The sequence below is a fragment of the Pleurodeles waltl genome, chromosome 9 (genome assembly GCF_031143425.1).
Source record: "Pleurodeles waltl isolate 20211129_DDA chromosome 9, aPleWal1.hap1.20221129, whole genome shotgun sequence".
Classification (NCBI taxonomy): Eukaryota; Metazoa; Chordata; class Amphibia; order Caudata; family Salamandridae; genus Pleurodeles; species Pleurodeles waltl.
This window is the reverse complement of record NC_090448.1, coordinates 732,499,091-732,517,395: the sequence shown is the minus strand read 5'-3', so window position 1 is coordinate 732,517,395 and position 18,305 is coordinate 732,499,091. Positions and strand designations below refer to the sequence as shown.

At 43.3% G+C, this 18,305-nt stretch overlaps 1 protein-coding gene across 1 annotated transcript in view; it reads left to right on the top strand.

The window, feature by feature from the left end:
* LOC138259883 (serine/threonine-protein kinase D3-like) overlaps window positions 1–18,102 on the top strand; it is a 429,799-nt gene extending 411,697 nt beyond the window's left edge. Inside the window, exon 18 of the mRNA XM_069207839.1 lies at window positions 15,586–18,102. Coding sequence (XP_069063940.1) covers window positions 15,586–15,762 — 177 coding nt within the window. The 3' untranslated portion in view covers window positions 15,763–18,102. The remainder of the gene's footprint in view (window positions 1–15,585) is intronic.
* Window positions 18,103–18,305: the final 203 nt, after the last annotated feature.

Genomic DNA, 18,305 nt, shown 5'->3' with positions numbered 1-18,305 from the left:
GATAAACATACAGAAACATCACTGGCTGCCCAAAGCGGTGAAAGAAACGTAATCTAATCAAAGCTTGAAGAATTACACATTCTAAGGTTACGGTGCAAATTAATAACAAGAACAATTGCACAAACTATATTACATACATTTATTTAGCAAAGGAAAGACATCAACTATTACCCCCTATAGGAGACTTTCATTAGTGAGGATCCTTATCTAACACCAGATTAACATTAGCACGTTGGGCTTCATGCAAAACAATTTTACTCAACACAAATTTAGAAGACATCTAACTATGGCTCTATCAAAATAGTGTGGTTGGTACCTAGAAAGAAAAAGCAAATAGGCATAACAAAACACATGCGTAACAGTATACCTCTCCTCAATTTGATCGTCAAGCTAAGATCGTCTTCGTCTTCAGGACATTAGTTTGGTCAGTAAGGCATCACGATTCAGCATCAAAGTCCAGAAAACGCAAAGTCTTTAGGCTTTAAAGTAAACCACGTCTCTAGACGCTCAGTAAAGAAATGGCCTTTCAGCAAGAAGAAAATGGGCAAATGTTCCTTCTTCTATCAGTTCTGTTTGGCTAAGTTAGATTTCCTAAAATTACTTCCCAAGTCCCTATTGGTCAAGGGATTGCATGTTCACACTTTGTCCAATAAAACTAAAACTTCAAATCTATAATTTCTACTAGTACTCGGTTCACATGTCGCTGATTGGCTTCTCTTGTAATGTCCTCATCGTGGGGATCATCAAATAACAATATTGTTGCAGCTTATACTCCAGTCAGTGTCTCCATTGTTCTCCTCCTGAGAAAGTCAGTCTTACACACATTACACTTATATTGTTACATTTATCAAGAACAGCGTCTTCTAGCAAGCCGTTCTCATGAGAAAGACTTTTAGCTATGAGTACATTGGAAAATTACAATTTTAATTCTCTAAGCAGACATTTTATTAATGCCTAAGAAATACAGCTTGACATGAGGCCATGAAACTAGGCCAAGACCTACGCTAAGTTAAGGCCTACAATTAATAAAGCTAAGACATAATGTATAACCCTTAATATGATATACTACTACATTGATCAAACATAAGCTCCATTTTTCATATTAATAAGCCATTAATAAGTATACTTAGTGAACATTGGCAGCCACTCACGTGGACACATTTTCAAATGCGTGCATTATTTTTTTCTATATTATTACATTTTCTGTGCAAATCCATTACTCGGAATACATGAATATTCATTCATATTTTTATTTGAACACCTGCTCTAGCACATGCACACTGTAAGTGCAACTGCTTCTCCTTTAATGTTACTTAATATGATTGAAGACACAGTGGCATAACTACCTATTAATTGAATCCCAAAATCTAGGGCAGGGGCTACCCCATATTCATCTTGAATTTGTTTCAACACCTCTGGAAGGTTGGCAAGTGTTGGTGTACCATGTGCAGTTGTGTAGAGCGTGGCAAATACCTTGCCCTATGTATTGCAGTTTTCAATTGTGGGAACCATCTCGAAAGGGAAGTACATTGTCAAAATTCTATTTTTATCCTGAGGTCCTGTATGGGGAAAGACTGCTTCAAGTGCATTTATTTTTTGAGCTAACCAAAACTGAATCTCCTCCCGTTTGGCGGGTACTTAACCCATGACTGAATGTACAGTCGCAGGATTAATGCCTGGGATTGCTGCATGTGCTTGCGCTGGAGCTGCCCATGCTGGGTTTGTGTTTAATGTTTGCATCACAAATTGAACTAACATTCTAAATATATCGTTATGATCTCTACATATAAGTGGCGGACCTCAGGTACCGCCAAGCCTGCAGATGTGGTGTATATGTGGCCAATAAAGCCAGGTCGGGCCAACATTACTCAACTGACCTAACCTAACAGGTAAAATTGCATGGGGTAGGGCGCCATCAAGCCTATTACTGTGGTCTTGATATGATAAGGGTATTTCTAAATAAGCATAAGCTCTGTATTGTGCAGGTGGATTTACAGGTGTGTAGTTATGAAATGTATTTGTGTTTCCTTCTACTGCTGGAAAGGGGACCCAAGAATAAAACAATTCTGTTGTGTAGGCTGCATGTGCTTCTACAACAAATGTAACTGGACCTCCCTGGGCCGTTCGGCTGTTTTCCAATAAATGTGTAGGAAGGGGGCCTCTCATATTTACTGCTATTGCTACCCATTGAGGGTTCGCCATATTACTGGTTTTAGTGTTCAGAGATAAGGATACCAACTAGGGATCAATCCTTTTATGGTTCAAGCTTCAACAACCTGCAGCTCAGGATAGGTTCCCCCTACCTAGCTGAGGGGGAAATCCTCAATACCACATACGTCTTCATAAAGAGTATTTAGGTGTCTTTGGCATTCAGTGAGACCGAGATACTTAGGAGGATCTGATTATTCGTGCCTGACCAAACGGTGGCACCATGTCATGTAGGTTCTCATTAGGGTAATGAGGTTACTGGATTTGGGCTGTAGGGTCGCCTGGATTGTGGGTACTGAGTACAATTCCACACCAGGTGACACCTTGTAGGAAAGTACCATCTTGCCTGGCATGCTACCCCCATATTTCACTGTATGTATGTTGTTTTAGTCTATGTGTCACTGGGACCCGGCCAGGCAGGGCCCCAGTGCTCATAAGTGTGCCCTCTCTGTGTTCCCTGTGTGATGACTAAGAGGGTCATTCTGACCCTGGCGGCCGGTGGCCGCCAGGGCCACCGACCACGGGAGCACCGCCAACAGGCTGGCGGTGCTCCAATGAGCATTCTGACCGCGGCGGTTCAGCCGCGGTCAGAAGCGGAAAGTCAGCGGTCTCCCGCTGACTTTCCGCTGCTCTTTGGAATCCTCCATGGCTGCGGAGTGCGCTCCGCAGCCATGAGGATTCTGACCCCCCCTACCGCCATCCAGTTCATGGCGGGAAAGCCGCCATGAACAGGATGGCGGTAGGGGGGGGTCGCGGGGCCCCTGGGGGCCCCTGCCGTGCCCATGCCAATGGCATGGGCACGGCAGGGGCCCCCGTAAGAGGGCCCCGAAAAGTATTTCAGTGTCTGCCTTGCAGACACTGAAATACGCGACGGGTGCTACTGCACCCGTCGCACCTTCCCACTCCGCCGGCTCGATTACTAGCCGGCATCCTCGTGGGAAGGTCGTTTTCCCCTGGGCTGGCGGGCGGTTTTACTGGAACCGCCCGCCAGCCCAGGGGAAAACTCGTAATACCCGCCGCGGTCTTTTGACCGCGGCGCGGTAATTTGGAGGGCGGGATCCTGGCGGGCGGCCTCCGCCGCCCGCCAGGGTCATAATGAGGCCCTAACTGTCTCACTGAGGCTCTACTAACCAGAACCTCAGTGGTTATGCTCTCTCTGCTTTCCAAATTGTCACTAACAGGCTAGTGACCAATTTCACCAATTCACATTGGCATACTGGAACACCCTTATAAATCCCTAGTATATGGTACTGAGGTACCCAGAGTATTGGGGTTCCAGGAGATCCCTATGGGCTGCAGCATTTCTTTTACCACCCATAGGGAGATCTGACAATTCTTACACAGGCCTGCCAGTGCAGCCTGAGTGAAATAACGTCCACGTTATTTCACAGCCATTTACCACTGCACTTAAGTAACTTATAAGTCACCTATATGTCTAACCTTCACCTGGTGAAGGTTGGGTGCAAAGTTACTTAGTGTGTGGGCACTCTGGCACTAGCCAAGGTGCCCCCACATTGTTCAGGGCCAATTCCCCGGACTTTGTGAGTGCGGGGACACCATTTCACGCGTGCACTATACATAGGTCACTACCTATGTATAGCTGCACAATGGTAACTCCGAACATGGCCATGTAACATGTCTAAGGTCATGGAATTGTCACCCCAATGTCATTCTGGCATTGGGGAGACAATTCCATGATCCCCCGGGTCTCTAACACAGAACCCGGGTACTGCCAAACTTCCTTTCTGGGGTCTCCACTGCAGCTGCTGCTGCTGCCAACCCCTCAGACAGGTTTCTGCCCTCCTGGGGTCCAGGCAGCCCTGGCCCAGGAAGGCAGAACAAAGGATTTCCTCTGAGAGAGGGTGTAACACCCTCTCCCTTTGGAAATAGGTGTGAAGGCTGGGGAGGAGTAGCCTCCCCCAGCCTCTGGAAATGCTTTGATGGGCACAGATGCTGCCCATCTCTGCATAAGCCAGTCTACACCGGTTTAGGGATCCCCCAGCCCTGCTCTGGCGTGAAACTGGACAAAGGAAAGGGGAGTGACCACTCCCCTGACCTGCACCTCCCAGGGGAGGTGCCCAGAGCTTCTCCAGTGTGCCCCAGACCTCTGCCATCTTGGAAACAGAGGTGTTGCTGGCACACTGGACTGCTCTGAGTGGCCAGTGCCATCAGGTGACGTCAGAGACTCCTTCTGATAGGCTCTTACCTTTCCTACTAGCCCATCCTCCTTCCTAGGTAGCCAAACCTCCTTTTCTGGCTATTTAGGGTCTCTGCTTTTGGAATTCTTCAGATAACAAATGCAAAAGCTCACCAGAGTTCCTCTGCATCTCTCTCTTTACCTTCTGCCAAAGGATCGACCGCTGACTGCTCAGGACGCCTGCAAAACCGCAACAAAGTAGCAAGACAACTACTAGCAACCTTGTATCGCTTCATCCTGTCGGCTTTCTCGACTGTTTCCAGGTGGTGCATGCTCTGGGGGTAGCCTGCCTCCTCTCGGCACCAGGAGCGCTGAAGAAATCTCCAGTGGGTCGACGGACTCTTCCCCCTGCAACCGCAGGCAACAAAAGACTGCATCACCGGTCCTCTGGGTCCCCTCTCAGCACGACGATCGTGGTCCCTGGAACTCAGCAACTCTGTCCAAGTGACTCCCACAGTCCAGTGACTCTTCAGTCCAAGTTGGGTGGAGGTAAGTCCTTGCCTCCCCACGCTAGACTACATTGCTGGGTACCAAGTGATTTGCAACTGCTCCGGCTCCTGTGCACTCTTCCAGGATTTCCTTCCTGCACAGCCAAGCCTGGTTACACTCTAACCTGCAGTGCACAACCTTCTGAGTTGTCCTCCGGCATCGCAGGACTCCCTTTTGTGACTTCGGGTGGACTCCGGTTCACTTTTCTTCTAAGTGCCTGTTCAGGTACTTCTGCGGGTGCTGCCTGCTTCTGTGAGGGCCCCCTGACTTGCTGGGCGCCCCCTCTTTCTACTCATCCAAGTTGCAACATCCTGGTCCCTCCTGGGCCACAGCAGCATCCAAAAACTCTAACCGCGACCCTTACAGCTAGCAAGGCTTGTTTGTGGTCTTTCTGCGTGGGAACACCTCTGCAAGCTTCTTCACGACGTGGGACATCCATCCTGCAAAGGGGAAGTTCCTATTCCTCTTCTTTCTTGCAGAACTCCAAGCTTCTTCCAACCGGTGGCAACTTCCCTGCACCCTCAGCTGGCATTTCCTGGGCTCCTGCCCTCTCTCGACACTGTCGCGACTATTGGACTTGGTCCCCTTGTCTCACAGGTACTCAGGTCCAGAAATCCACTGTTGTTGCATTGCTGGTGTTTGTTCTTCCTGCAGAATCCCCCTATCACGACTTCTGTGCTCTCTGGGGGTAGTAGGTGCACTTTACACCTACCTTTCAGGGTCTTGGGGTGGGCTATTTTTCTAACCCTCACTGTTTTCTTACAGTCCCAGCGACCCTCTCCAAGCTCACATAGGTTTGGGGTCCAATCGTGGTTCGCATTCCACTTTTGGAGTATATGGTTTGTGTTGCCCCTGTACCTATGTGCTCCCATTGCAATCTACTGTAACTTTACATTGCTTGCATTACTTCCTTTTGCTATTATCTGCATAATTTTGGTTTGTGTACATATATCTTGTGTATATAACTTATCCTCATACTGAGGGTACTCACTGAGATACTTTTGGCATATTGTCATAAAAATAAAGTACCTTTATTTTTAGTACTTCTGTGTATTGTGTTTTCTTATGATATTGTGCATATGACACCAGTGGTATAGTAGGAGCTTTACGTGTCTCCGAGTTCAGCCTAAGCTGCTTTGCCATAGCTACATTCTATCAGCCTAAGCTGCTAGAAACACCTCTTCTATACTAATAAGGGATAACTGGACCTGGCCCAAGGTGTAAGTACCTCTGGTACCCACTACAAGCCAGGCCAGCCTCCTACACACCTGTCGGCCAAATCCGGGGTTTCCGGCTAACTAGCAGCGCCCCATCTCTAACCTAGGTGATTGTGACAACCGGGCTCATGGCAAGATAGACTCCCCAGGGAATCATGGTACATCAGATCTCGTCCCTTTCTCTCAAGTGCCAAGATCTCATTCAGGCAAAGACAATGGAGGCAGAATATATTTCAATAAGCATTTATTGAAATATCTGCATCTTAGATAAGACCAGGTGCAAAGCAATAATGAGGATATAAAAAGCAATAGGAGCAGGCATGTGACTAAAAGTGTAAAACACAGAAACAGTCCTACCATTCTGTCTAAATATGGAAGTGGATCTACCACGTTTGTCGGCAACCCTATCTTGGAGAAAGCAGAAAGTGAACTACATGTCCTACTAAGAACCTGATGCTTTCCTAGGCGAAAGAACAATGAGATAGAGAAAATAAAACAGCACCGAGAATGTAGCTATTGTTGGAAAAATAAAGCAATGCTGAATAAAATGTAATTAGGTTAAAGTGCACAGTGGCAGGCCTAGTTAGCTAAAACAATGTGTTTAGAACATGGCTAAAATATCTATACAACAGGGCGTCCTGTTTGCAAGTATATTATAGTTTTAACAGCCCCTACTGCAGCATTCCTGGCCTCCAGCAATTTTCAGGCAACAATAAAAATATCTAGATAACTCTGGTGATTAATGTTCTGCCTGGGGAGAGTTTGGAGTTTTCTCAATTGGACGTTTTAAGAAAGCGCAGGAGGTTAATATGCCTCCCGCAAAGAACATGTTCCATGTAGACGACAAAGTGCAATTAAAGCAAATAGGTCAGTTAGCTACTGCTTTTGTCAGAGAGGTCCTTTTGTTACTTACAGTTTAGAAGTTAAAATCCTAATGTAGAATAGTAAACTATTAACTGTCATCAAAGAACTGCATGCATTCCGCATTGTATAGATTAGAGAGTTTAAAACATTTTCTCTACCCATTATCCTAATGTTGCAAAAAGGGTTCAATTGGGTATAAATCAATTATTATAAAAGAGAACCCCAACCGTACTGTTACATTTTAAATTCTGAGTTTGTGATTCTGGAGACCAAGCACTTTTAAACTATACAGCCTACCAGTTTGGATGACATGTGACTTCTACATCTTGTAAACCTCTGTCCTATGAAACATTTCTTATACACTAATTTACATAGTTATGATTGATCATCTCTGTATAATGTGTGTGTGATGTATAGTGCTCTTACACTCTACACTGGAATGAGAGGCGCTATAAAACTAATTCCAAGCACCTGAAAAAGAGTGGTTATGGAGACTTGAGGGGCACTGTTAAAGGGTGGCAGTGAGGAAACCCGTGGCGGAGATGGTCATTGGTGGGCACCGAAAAACATTGTCGCACAGGGTGCCACCAGGGCTAAGGCTAGCCCTGGTTGCCAAAGCAACCAGAGTGACACTGCAACTCTGGATCACTTGGGGAGGCTTCTGCTATTTAGATTGCTTCAGCACAGCTTCCTCGCCCCTGTGTTGCTGAGCAAACTGAGTGACGCCACAGCAACCGGTCCGTGGAAAAGCACTGTGACTCTGACCACACTATGCTTTTGTGGGCAGCAGGAGTTGTGCATTCACGATTGATAGAGCGTTCCTTCCTAATAAATTACCTGTATTTGGACGCTCTTGGGTCGATGAATCTTTTGACCAAGTGGGGCTCTCTTCACCCGAGATTAATCAATTTAATCTAATCAATAATCAATAACGAACATAAGCAATGCCCTGATCAACATAACACTTCACAATTAATCCAGAAAACATTTCGGCGAACCATGACCTTTCGGCCATGAATAACCACACCAGTTCATTCAAAGTTAATGAATTTATTTCCCTATATTAACAAAGCTAGCACGATATAAATGTGTCTCAACACCAAATGATATGTAAATGAACATTAATAGCTGTCCATAACGGCGAAAAAGATGCAATCTATGCAGCATTTGAATAACAATGCATTCGATAATAGCAACGCAAACCACTAAAACTATAATCTGTAATGAGCTAATTGCATACATTAGTCAGCATAACAAGGTCTCAAATTGCATCGTGCAACAAATGAATCCTCATCTAACCTCAAATTAGCATCTGCATGTGGGACTTCATGCAAAAACAATTTAGCAACATTGATTTGGAAAACTCCTAACTAGGGCTCTTATCAAAAATCAGCAGTTGGTTACCTAAAAAGAAACACAATGCAATTGTACATTTTCCTTTCATATTTACCAAATTCAATCAGCATTCAAGGAAGTCTTCGTCTCACAGGTATCAGTTTCGATCAGCATGGGACGGGGCAAAGGGGCAGGGTGGACGGGGCAATTGCCTCACAGCGGCAAGATAAAAGGACAAAACTACTACTTTATGCAAAGGGGCAGATCAAAGTTAAAGTCTCTAGAGCGAGAATTTCTTAAAGTCTCTTTCTCTCGATTAGAGAAAGCATCAAAGTCTCATTCAAAATTGGCGTCGAACATCAATTGGCATCGTAGAAGATGGCAAAATGACGAGGTCGGCAAGATGGGCCATAATGGCTGCAATGTCCTGCAAATGGCGGGTAATGGCCGCTTTCTTCTTGTGCACCAGGTTTAAATAAACAACAGTTCAAATCCAGTAGGGTCTTCCATTGGAGGGTTCATAGGTTGGCTTCAAATTGTCCAATCAAAAACAACAATTTACAAGCTTCTACCTAGGCATACATTATCCTTGGAGTCGGGAACGTAAGTTGCAACATATTTTACCAATTAACTCACTTTCAGAGCTTCCATTGTCTGCACCTGCAGATTGACCTTGGAGCAAAGAAGAAGATGCCAGGCTGGCACGAAACCTTAAAGATAAGCATGTGAACCGATCTCACTGGAAAAGTACAGCTTCAAGCAGGAATACACGTTTTATTAGCACATTAGAAAAACACGAGCATCTAAACCGTGAGACAAGGCAACTAGGCCGAAGCCTCCACTAAAGTTATGCTAAGTTAAAACATTTCAAACAAGCAAATCATGGCACACGTTTACGGTTATGTCAGATTAGTACAATTCTAATACATCACGTTATCTAAAGCACGCTTATAAATGTTGGCGAACTACTCTGAGGGCACATTTGTCCCCGTACAATCTTTATTAGTTCGGTTAAAGTCACACTTGATTATTGCGGCACTACGTTTATGCGCTAATAAATGTAAAACCTTCGTTTCTGCGTCATCACGATCGTTAGGGATCAAGCAAGATCTCCTGTGTGCGATCCGCTCTACGGATTTGTGGAGCATTGTTGTGCCTTGGTCTAACTATCAGAATCTAATTGCTGAACCCTGACAGGAACCATGGTAAAGCTAAGAAACTTACCATAAAGACTTGAATGGGAGCACACAGGCACTCCCACATGTGCTGATTAACGATATGTTTTAAAAACCTATATCTAAACATTTATTGGATTTTTGTAGTTTTGGTCTCATTTAACCCCGATAAATATTCTTTACGTTTCTAAACTGGTGTGGAGTTATTTTGCGGTGTCCTTCACCGGTTACTGTAATCAAGTGTTGCACAAATACTTTACACATTGCCTCTAGAGTTAAGCGTGACTGCTCTGTGCCAAGCCACCAGAGGTTGCGCACAGGTTAATTTAGGTTGTGTATCTGGGTGAGCACAGGTTAATTAAGGTTGTGTATCTGACTTACATTAACTAGGATTGTGGTCTCTACTTGGACAGGGTGCATACCTCTGCCAACTAGAGACCCAGTCTCTAACATCGGCATAAGAAGCTACTCTAAGAAGATATCTTCTCTCCTAAGTACAGGGTGCTATACTCTTCAAATACCTAAGTTCAGCAGAGCTAGCACTCAAATTCCATGCTGGTAGTCCTATCTGACATAGAGCCTCATTTGACAGTTCTGGATATATCAGAGAATTTGATAATCCCTGAAGGGATATTGGAGGAATTGTTGACAATCATTGTAACAGGAGAAACCACGTCCACCTTCTGTTACTAAAAGGACATGTACTGACTTTCTCTGTAGCACTCTTGGAAGTAGGTGAATGGGAGGGGATGTATACAAGAGACCCAGTGGCAGATTGACACAGCATTCACTACCTACACTTTGCCACATTAAATGCTCAAACAGAAGGCAGGCAATTGGGCATTGGTGCTGAAAGCAAAAAGCTGTAGCCAAGGACTCCCTTGAAATCCCTTGAAGTTTTGTCAGTAATCTGAACACTTTGGTATGTAGCCGAAAGTCCATGGATGCAGAAAGTTTGTGGACTGCAATCACATTTTCAGCCGCCATTAAGTATGTTCCTGTCAGAAAGAGCAGATGTTTCTGCCCGTAATTAGATGGAATGAGCACCCTGCGCTAAAGAGAGATTGTGTCCTCCCCCCGATCACCTGATTTCCGGAAATTAATTGTCCTGATTAACACATCTTTCTAGTGTAGTGATGGAGCAAATCCTTTCAAGACTAGGGACTTGCTCTATTTCTCTAGATTTAGATGATTAGGCCACCTTTACTGAGGACCATTTGATCAGTATCTTGTTGGTGCACATAGTAGCTTTCTGTCCTAGGTGACTGGCATCTGTTAGTAGCAGGATTGATTAGGACACTGCCCACAGTTTGAGGACATACACCAACCAAAAATTAATTTCTCATCTCAGGGTGTCATTTAATTGAAATGTGATCTTTTATGTGCTAAAGCTCGATCCCAATGCATCTATAAATGTTGATTCAGATGCGGTTGAGCCCACAGTATTACAGCTGTAGTGCAGGCATGAACTCCACATAAAGAATGTCATTGTTCCTAGTCTGCTCCCAGTAGATCTTAAAGCTGTGACTGAAGCACCAGTAATCGTTTGTATGGCAGGAACACCTTCCCCACATCTCTACAAAAATGTGCACCTATGAAGTGGTGGTCATGAGCTAAGTTAAGATGCTTACCTGTTCTGACAGACAGATTTCTGTAGCATTGTGCCCACCACCACTGTCTGTTTTCAGGCCTTTCACAAAGAAGAAACACAAATTAGCCAGTTTACCTGGCATGGAAATATTTGAATACCTTTTAATTGCAAAAAGCAACTACTGGCGGTAATACCTTGGTGAAGACTAAGGTGGTCATTGCTAACATGGCGGTCCAGACCGCCATATAATGAACATGGCAGAAGCAACACGGATGAAACGGCACCACTGCCAGGCTCCCGCCACCAGGCAGCCTGGTGGTGGCGGCGTTTCTGATCCGACAGGGCAGCACTGCAAGCAGCGCTGGCCGCCGGATAATGAGTCTGATTCCACCAGCCTGGGAAAGGCTGGTGGAATGAGTGAGTTGGGCCCCCTGGAGGCCCCTTTACTGCCCATGCACTTGGCATGGGTAGTGCAGGGGCCCTCATGCACAGACCTGTCGCGCTTCTCACTGCCCGATTTACGGGCAGTGAAATGTGCGACGGGTACTGCTGTGCCCGCCGCACTGCTACATTGCCGTCGGCTCCAATGTTCAGGCCCTGCTTCTAGCTGGGCCGGCTGGCGAAAACACTGTTTCTGCCCGCCGGCACAGCTGGATGTTCATTATGTGGCCGGCGGGGGGGTTCTGCTCGCTGGCTCTTCTGTTGACCGTCAGCGCCGAAACCCGCTGAGATCGCAATGAGGGCCTAAGTGACGTGGATAGTATGTAAACTGACAGTGGTTTTCCCCCAGAGCAAAACAAAAGAACCTCTTTGAAGACACATTCATAGGGATATAAAGCCATGCCCCCTGAAGATCCAGGGTGGTTAGAAAGTTTTCAAAAGCTACTTGAGGGATGACTGAGCATAATGACACAATTTTTAATGTTGACACTAGGAAAAGATGCACCCTTTTAATATCTAAAATGAGCCTCATTTCCTCAGAAGGCTTTCTTTTTGGAAATAGAATTGAGTACATTTGTGATTGTCTATGTTTCTATTCCCGTCAGAAGAGCCCATATATATATATATATATATATATATATATATATATATATATATATACTGCATGAAAGTTGTATTTCAATTCAAACGGTTGAATGTGTCACCTAAACGGAGCTTTGAAAGAAACATACATAAATAATTTCATATGACAATGGAAGCTGGCAAATCTTCTGTCTGGTTTTTAGCCAGTACTTAGATATTGGTGAAAGCCTGCAAGAAATATCTGCCTGCAATTATACCATATCTCTGCAGGACAGTTTTATTTTGTCCCTAAATTGTGCCTAAATTCTACCTTCATGAAAGGATCATTGTGCTGTTTTTCAGAATAGGCCTCCTGCACATCCTTTGGAAATAATTTAGTTGGTTCCAGTAATTCCAGGGTAGGGGAGTTTCATTTTTAAATGACACGGTCGTTCAGGTCCTTCTCTTTTTATTGCATTGAACTGATTTGCGCATTCTAATAAAGAAGTGATGTCAGTTCTTCCAGTTAGACAGCATCTTGCATTTCCAAGCGTTTTTTGTAGAATTTAAGTTACAGTAAGGGAGTAGCCAGATAATTAAAATTAAAATATCGCCCACTTTCAACTATGTGGCTGCCACTGAGTGAGTGATCATGCAATCTCGATCCTTAGGTCCCCAGGAATTGTTTCCCCAAAGACCGTTTCCTTTCTTTGTTCTTTCTTTGTTTTTTTTCTACTTTCCATTTTTGTTTCCTGTTTTCCATTGTTGTTTCTTTTTTTGTACTCTCACTCCATTTGCCTCTCACTTACATTTTCATTACGTTTTTCATTATTCCTCTTTTTCTATCTATTCATCTTGGGTCTTTTCCCACCCCTTGATTCAAACCCACAGCTGACTCATTGTAAATTATTTCTGTTATATATTAATTTTTCTTCTCCTTCTGTCCTGGTCAAAGTGCAAAGTTCAGAAGAGTCATAAAACTATTTTAATATGTCCACTGACATCCCGTTCAAACTGGTGTAGTGGGTGATTCAGTATGACTTGGGCTACAGCTCATTAAACCAGAGTAAATGAAGCATTGATATAGCCGAAGAGGCAGCTGCCTGTTTCTAAAATTTGTAGGGCAGCAACATGGTACTCCTCAAGTGCAACCTCCATAAAGAATGCTTCGTTTGGAACCACTTTGCTTGGAATCTGTTTGCCATCTTTTATCTCCTCCATCTAGTGCTATGCAATTAAGGTCATGAACAGTTGGTAATATGGTCAAAAAGACCAAGATTAAGGAAAAATACCTTCTTCGTTACTTCGTTACTTCCTCATTCCTCTCTCTCCTCCACAGCACCCACACATCTACTGTAACTCAACTGTTCCTGTCGGAGAAGCATGAATTGAGTACAAACAGTTGGTGATATACAGACGTTGGTTAGGAATGGGTGCACCAAGATGTAGGCATTCATTTTGTGGGGAGTTGCCTTGAAATTTTCAGCCCTGCCTAAAACCTCTGGCATCCCCGGTTAATAGTGAAGCAAGGAGAAATATGACCAACAAAGCAGAATCATCAAATTTGTATATTTTTTCATTTGCTATCTCCATGGTGTCATGAGTAACTGAGTTGCAGCCACTGGTTAAGTATACCCGGGCTACGTTTTATTTACAAGAAGAATTATCTTCCTGATCTTATTGTTAGGGTAATCAAATGAGGGGTGGTTTGTTTTGGACAGCAAATAAGATATGGTTCCAGATAAAAAGTTAATAACGGCTGCGTTTGGGGTGGAAATGAATGATGGTTTGGGGAAATAATGTATTGATTGTTTGGGGTATGTCACTGATTCATGGTTCGTGAGCAAATGACTGACGGCTTATGATTTATGATTAGGCCAACGTGAAATTTGCATAATTTCTGGAAAGGGGAAACAAATTTTGATAGCATAATATCACACATGAAGAGAGAACAATTGCTGCTTGTGTTCTATTCGTTCACATTGTACCAATACTAGGATTTTTACCTGACTCACATCTCATTTACACAGTGTGGCATAATGTCGTCATTTCTTGTGACAAGTGTAAAGTGACATGTCCAAAATTATGTGAGATTACGCCATGGTAAAAAAAAAATCGCTTGGGCCTATTTATGAAGTCTCTAGAGCATGGGTAGTCGCAAACATTTTTCCAGGGGCCAAAAAGTTTGGTCTGTGACGTGCCGGGGGCCGCATAGATGCCAGTGCAGTGGCGGTTGGCTGGGGTGCCTGGTGGCATTGGTGGCAAGGTAGGTGTAGGAGAAGCAAAAGACAAATATATATATATATATATATATATATATATATATATCTTTTGATATATATATATATATCTTGTGGCTGAAATGAACAATGGGAAACCAGAAAACCTGGAATGAATCCCGGCTTCCCCACTTTTCCAAATTGTGTGATTCTGGGCAATTGTTTAACTTCACTTTCCCTCCTTTTTCTGCATTAACGCATATAAGACCTCAAAATATATGATTTCATGGTGTGTGCTGTACAAAACCTGCTTCTATGTTTGATTTATTAAACTATAATGTTCATGTATGCTAGGAACCCAGGCCACCCATAAAGTGCACATAACAAGTGTCATCCCTCTTGAAATTTGCTATTGGTGGTGTTCTCAGGGTAAGGGGAAGAATTACTGTTTGAAAACTATCACTTTTACATGAATACATCTTAATGTACTGATATGACAAATTGTACCAGGATGAAAAGGTTCCGTATGCTAAGTAAATACACTTTTGTTAAATTTTGAAGTGACTGACATAGTTTTACACTTATGCTGCAAGATGTCTTTAAAAATGAAGGTGTTTCTAAAGTTAAGTGCAGGAGTCCCCAGTCACTTCCTTTCTTTAACACCAATTAGGTTTAAATAAATGAGTGTGTCTATTTAATATTTTTATTGTAAGTGCTGAGTCGAACAAGCAGCTGTCCAGTGCTCCTCTTGGCCCAGGGGGCCGCATGTTAAGGTCAGAGGGGCCGCATGAGGCCCGCGGGCCGTACTTTGAGTATCTATGCTCTAGAGTGACTGAGTAGGTGGGACTACTGAGTAATAGTTCAAGATGACCGTGTTGGGAGAAAAATGTAGCATTATTGAGGGACATTCCTGATGGTGAGAAAAAATAGCTGATTGTTGCTGGCAAAATAAGTGATGCTTTATGGGCAAATGAGAGTTGATTAGAGGGTTACACAAATTGCGGTATGACCAGGTAAATGAACAATTAAACTGTAAGTTAGTAGCAGATTTTAGGCTAAGTATGAATATTCTAGAGGTCAGTGATTATCACACTTGAGGAATAGTGAATTATATTGTAGTAAATGCGTGTTTAAGGTGAAACATAGTAAGACTGAAGTTTTCTTAATTGGCTGGTAAATTTATCAATTGTGAACAAAATGGTGGGATGACTATAAACATTGTTAGTGTGTAGGAACACTCTAAAAGGATCGATCTTGTGATCTCAATCCACTGTTGGTTACTTCACAGGACTTCCAGACATGGCTGGACCTTCGGGAGCTGGAGACGCATGTCGGCAAACGCTACATCACCCACGAAAGCGATGACAACCGCTGGCGCAAGTATGCAGAGGATTATGGACTGGACTACCCTGATAATTTTATTATGGAACCCAGCATGGATGAGATGGAGGAGGAACAAGCTTGAGAAATATAATTCATCCATCTAGAAGGAAGGCTCAGAGAAAGGGGAAGACTGTGTTTGACACTGTCCTCTTTCCAGCTGCCCAACAGATTGACTGTCCTAAGGACTGAAACCAGAGTAATGGCCAAAGTGAAGGGCTTGGCTCATCTGGGGGTAACATACCACTCAAACTGAATGTTACGGTTTATCTGAGGCACCGATTAAGGTTTTAACAATATTATATTTTAATTCAACTAGTGGAAGTTGTGGGCGGAAATGATCCAATTGACAAGGCTGAGAAGTTATAGAAAATAAGTACAACAGAAAAACAAATAATCAAATGGTCGGCTCTGAGCTTGGTGTGAACCCAGGTGTGCCCTAAGGTTGCATGGAAACTGGGGTCACATTACCTCTCTGGTGGAGTGAGAAAATCAGGGCCACACAGAAACCAGAAAATCTATGGCCTTCTACACTATATTTTGCTTACTAGGACCAAGAAAATTCTCTCACATTGTATGTTGTGACATTGTTGAAACAGATACTTTCACCTAAGCACACACCTTGAAACAGGCAGCAGTCTTAGAGATCTTCCATTTAGTGGCAAAAAGAGAAACAACTGACGGTGTGATGTGACATACATTCTTGAGGCATTCTGACCACATTTTCAGTTAGCTGACAAAAAGGTCCCCTTAGCCTGGGGAAAACTCAGGAGTCTTAAAGGAAAAGGGAATACACTGTAAAAGGAATATCATTGTTGAGAAATCACATTTTAAAGGTGGGGCCTTCTTATTCTCCCCAGAGAAAACTTTTAAATAATTTAAGTAATTTGGTGATACAGAAGTTAATAGTGCATGCCCCCACAACTGAGGATCCCCCAAAGGTTACTTTGCAAAAAGGCTTTAATTCAGTTGTCACAGGTCGCCCTTAGGTTATATAATTCTTTATAGTGTTAGCATTTACAGATCAAACCTAGCTGGCATTCTGGAGTTAAAGCACAGGCTAAATTGTCAAGCAACAAAGCTGACCCTCAAGCAACAAGGAATTTACAAACCCACAACTAACTCGGAAGATCTATCCGTCAGGTTGCACAGAGCTATTCTTATGTTACACAAATCTAACTCTAACAGATGTTACATTTGCGATAGCAAAACTGCGTCCTAAATTTCCAAAAGTTAACAGGAGCAGGCATCAAAGAGCCGAAGAATCCCTCAAGTAACACCAAACATTCAGACTTCATCTTTTATAACATAAGATTTCTCTCAGGTTCCCTAGATCATACAAGTATTTGCTTTAGACAGCATAGCTATCTCTTGGGTGACACAGGTTTGGCAAACTACAGCAGGACTATCAGCCAGACGACACTGAACTTACATGTTCAGATGTCAGGTATGAGAATTACCCCTTAGGTGACCTCAGGTCTTAGAAGAACTGTCACCCGAGTGTCACGGAGATGATAGCCAGAAGCCTTAGGTATCCCTCAGGTTACAGTGTTCCTGATGCAGGACTGATTAAACATAACATAAATTTAAAAAGTGACCTGGCCATGAAGACAGTAAGGGTCAGTTGTGCAACAAATCTGGTTCGAATGTAGTCAATTGACTCTAAAACTTGTAAAATATTTCTCACCATGCCTCTCTTACTCTCATCTCTTCTCCCCCTTTTCTCTGTTTCTTACTCTTCCCTTTCTCCATATCTCTCATTATCTCCGTCTCACTAATCACACCACTGAGTTCAAAGGCAGAGCTTTTCTTTGAAACAAGAAACCCTCCCTATGTGTATCCCTAATCATGAGCTGAAAGCCTGCTCCTAGACCCGACATGGACGGGTCACATTTTCTCATCATTGGGGATGCAGAGGTTCCACGTGCAGTCATACAGGACGAACTGCTTGAAGTGCTTGATGTGGTTCTTAAGTTGGGTTGTGTTTAAATCTCCTTTTTGTGTGTGTGTTCTTGAAGAGTTGGGCGGGGGAGAACACTCTCTTGTGATGCAGTTTTTTTCGATATTTTGTAAATGAAACAACAAATCACCTTTGCCTTATAGGTGTGCCTAGGTTTGTTTTCTTTGAATCGCCTTTATTGCATTCTATTACACCCTAGAAAAAATCAAGTAAACATATGTTAAGCTTTTCCCCTTCCCATTAATTACATTAGTGACTGCTAAGACAGAAATCTTAATATGTGTTTACTTTCTCTGAGACAGTTCTTTTCTTTTATGACAATTATTTAAGCTCGACTCACAGACGGGTTTTCCCACTATCGCACTGTGACTCCCTTCAGTTCCTAGTCACCTTTGCCTGGTATCAATTCATGATAAATAAGCTAAAGCTATTCAACCTAAAACAACTATTAAAGCGTGAAATGATGTCATGTTGTCCGCCTCTTTTTTATTTTATTGGATTACTTGGGTTTTCTCAAGACCAATAACAATGAATTCTGTCTTCATAAAAATGAAAGTTTCCACCGCGTTTACAGCTATAATCCTGATTACTTATCCAAGTGCCTGCTACAGTAACCAAATTGAGAAGTCTTTATCATAGGTTTCAAGACATGGGTCTCCTATGGCTTT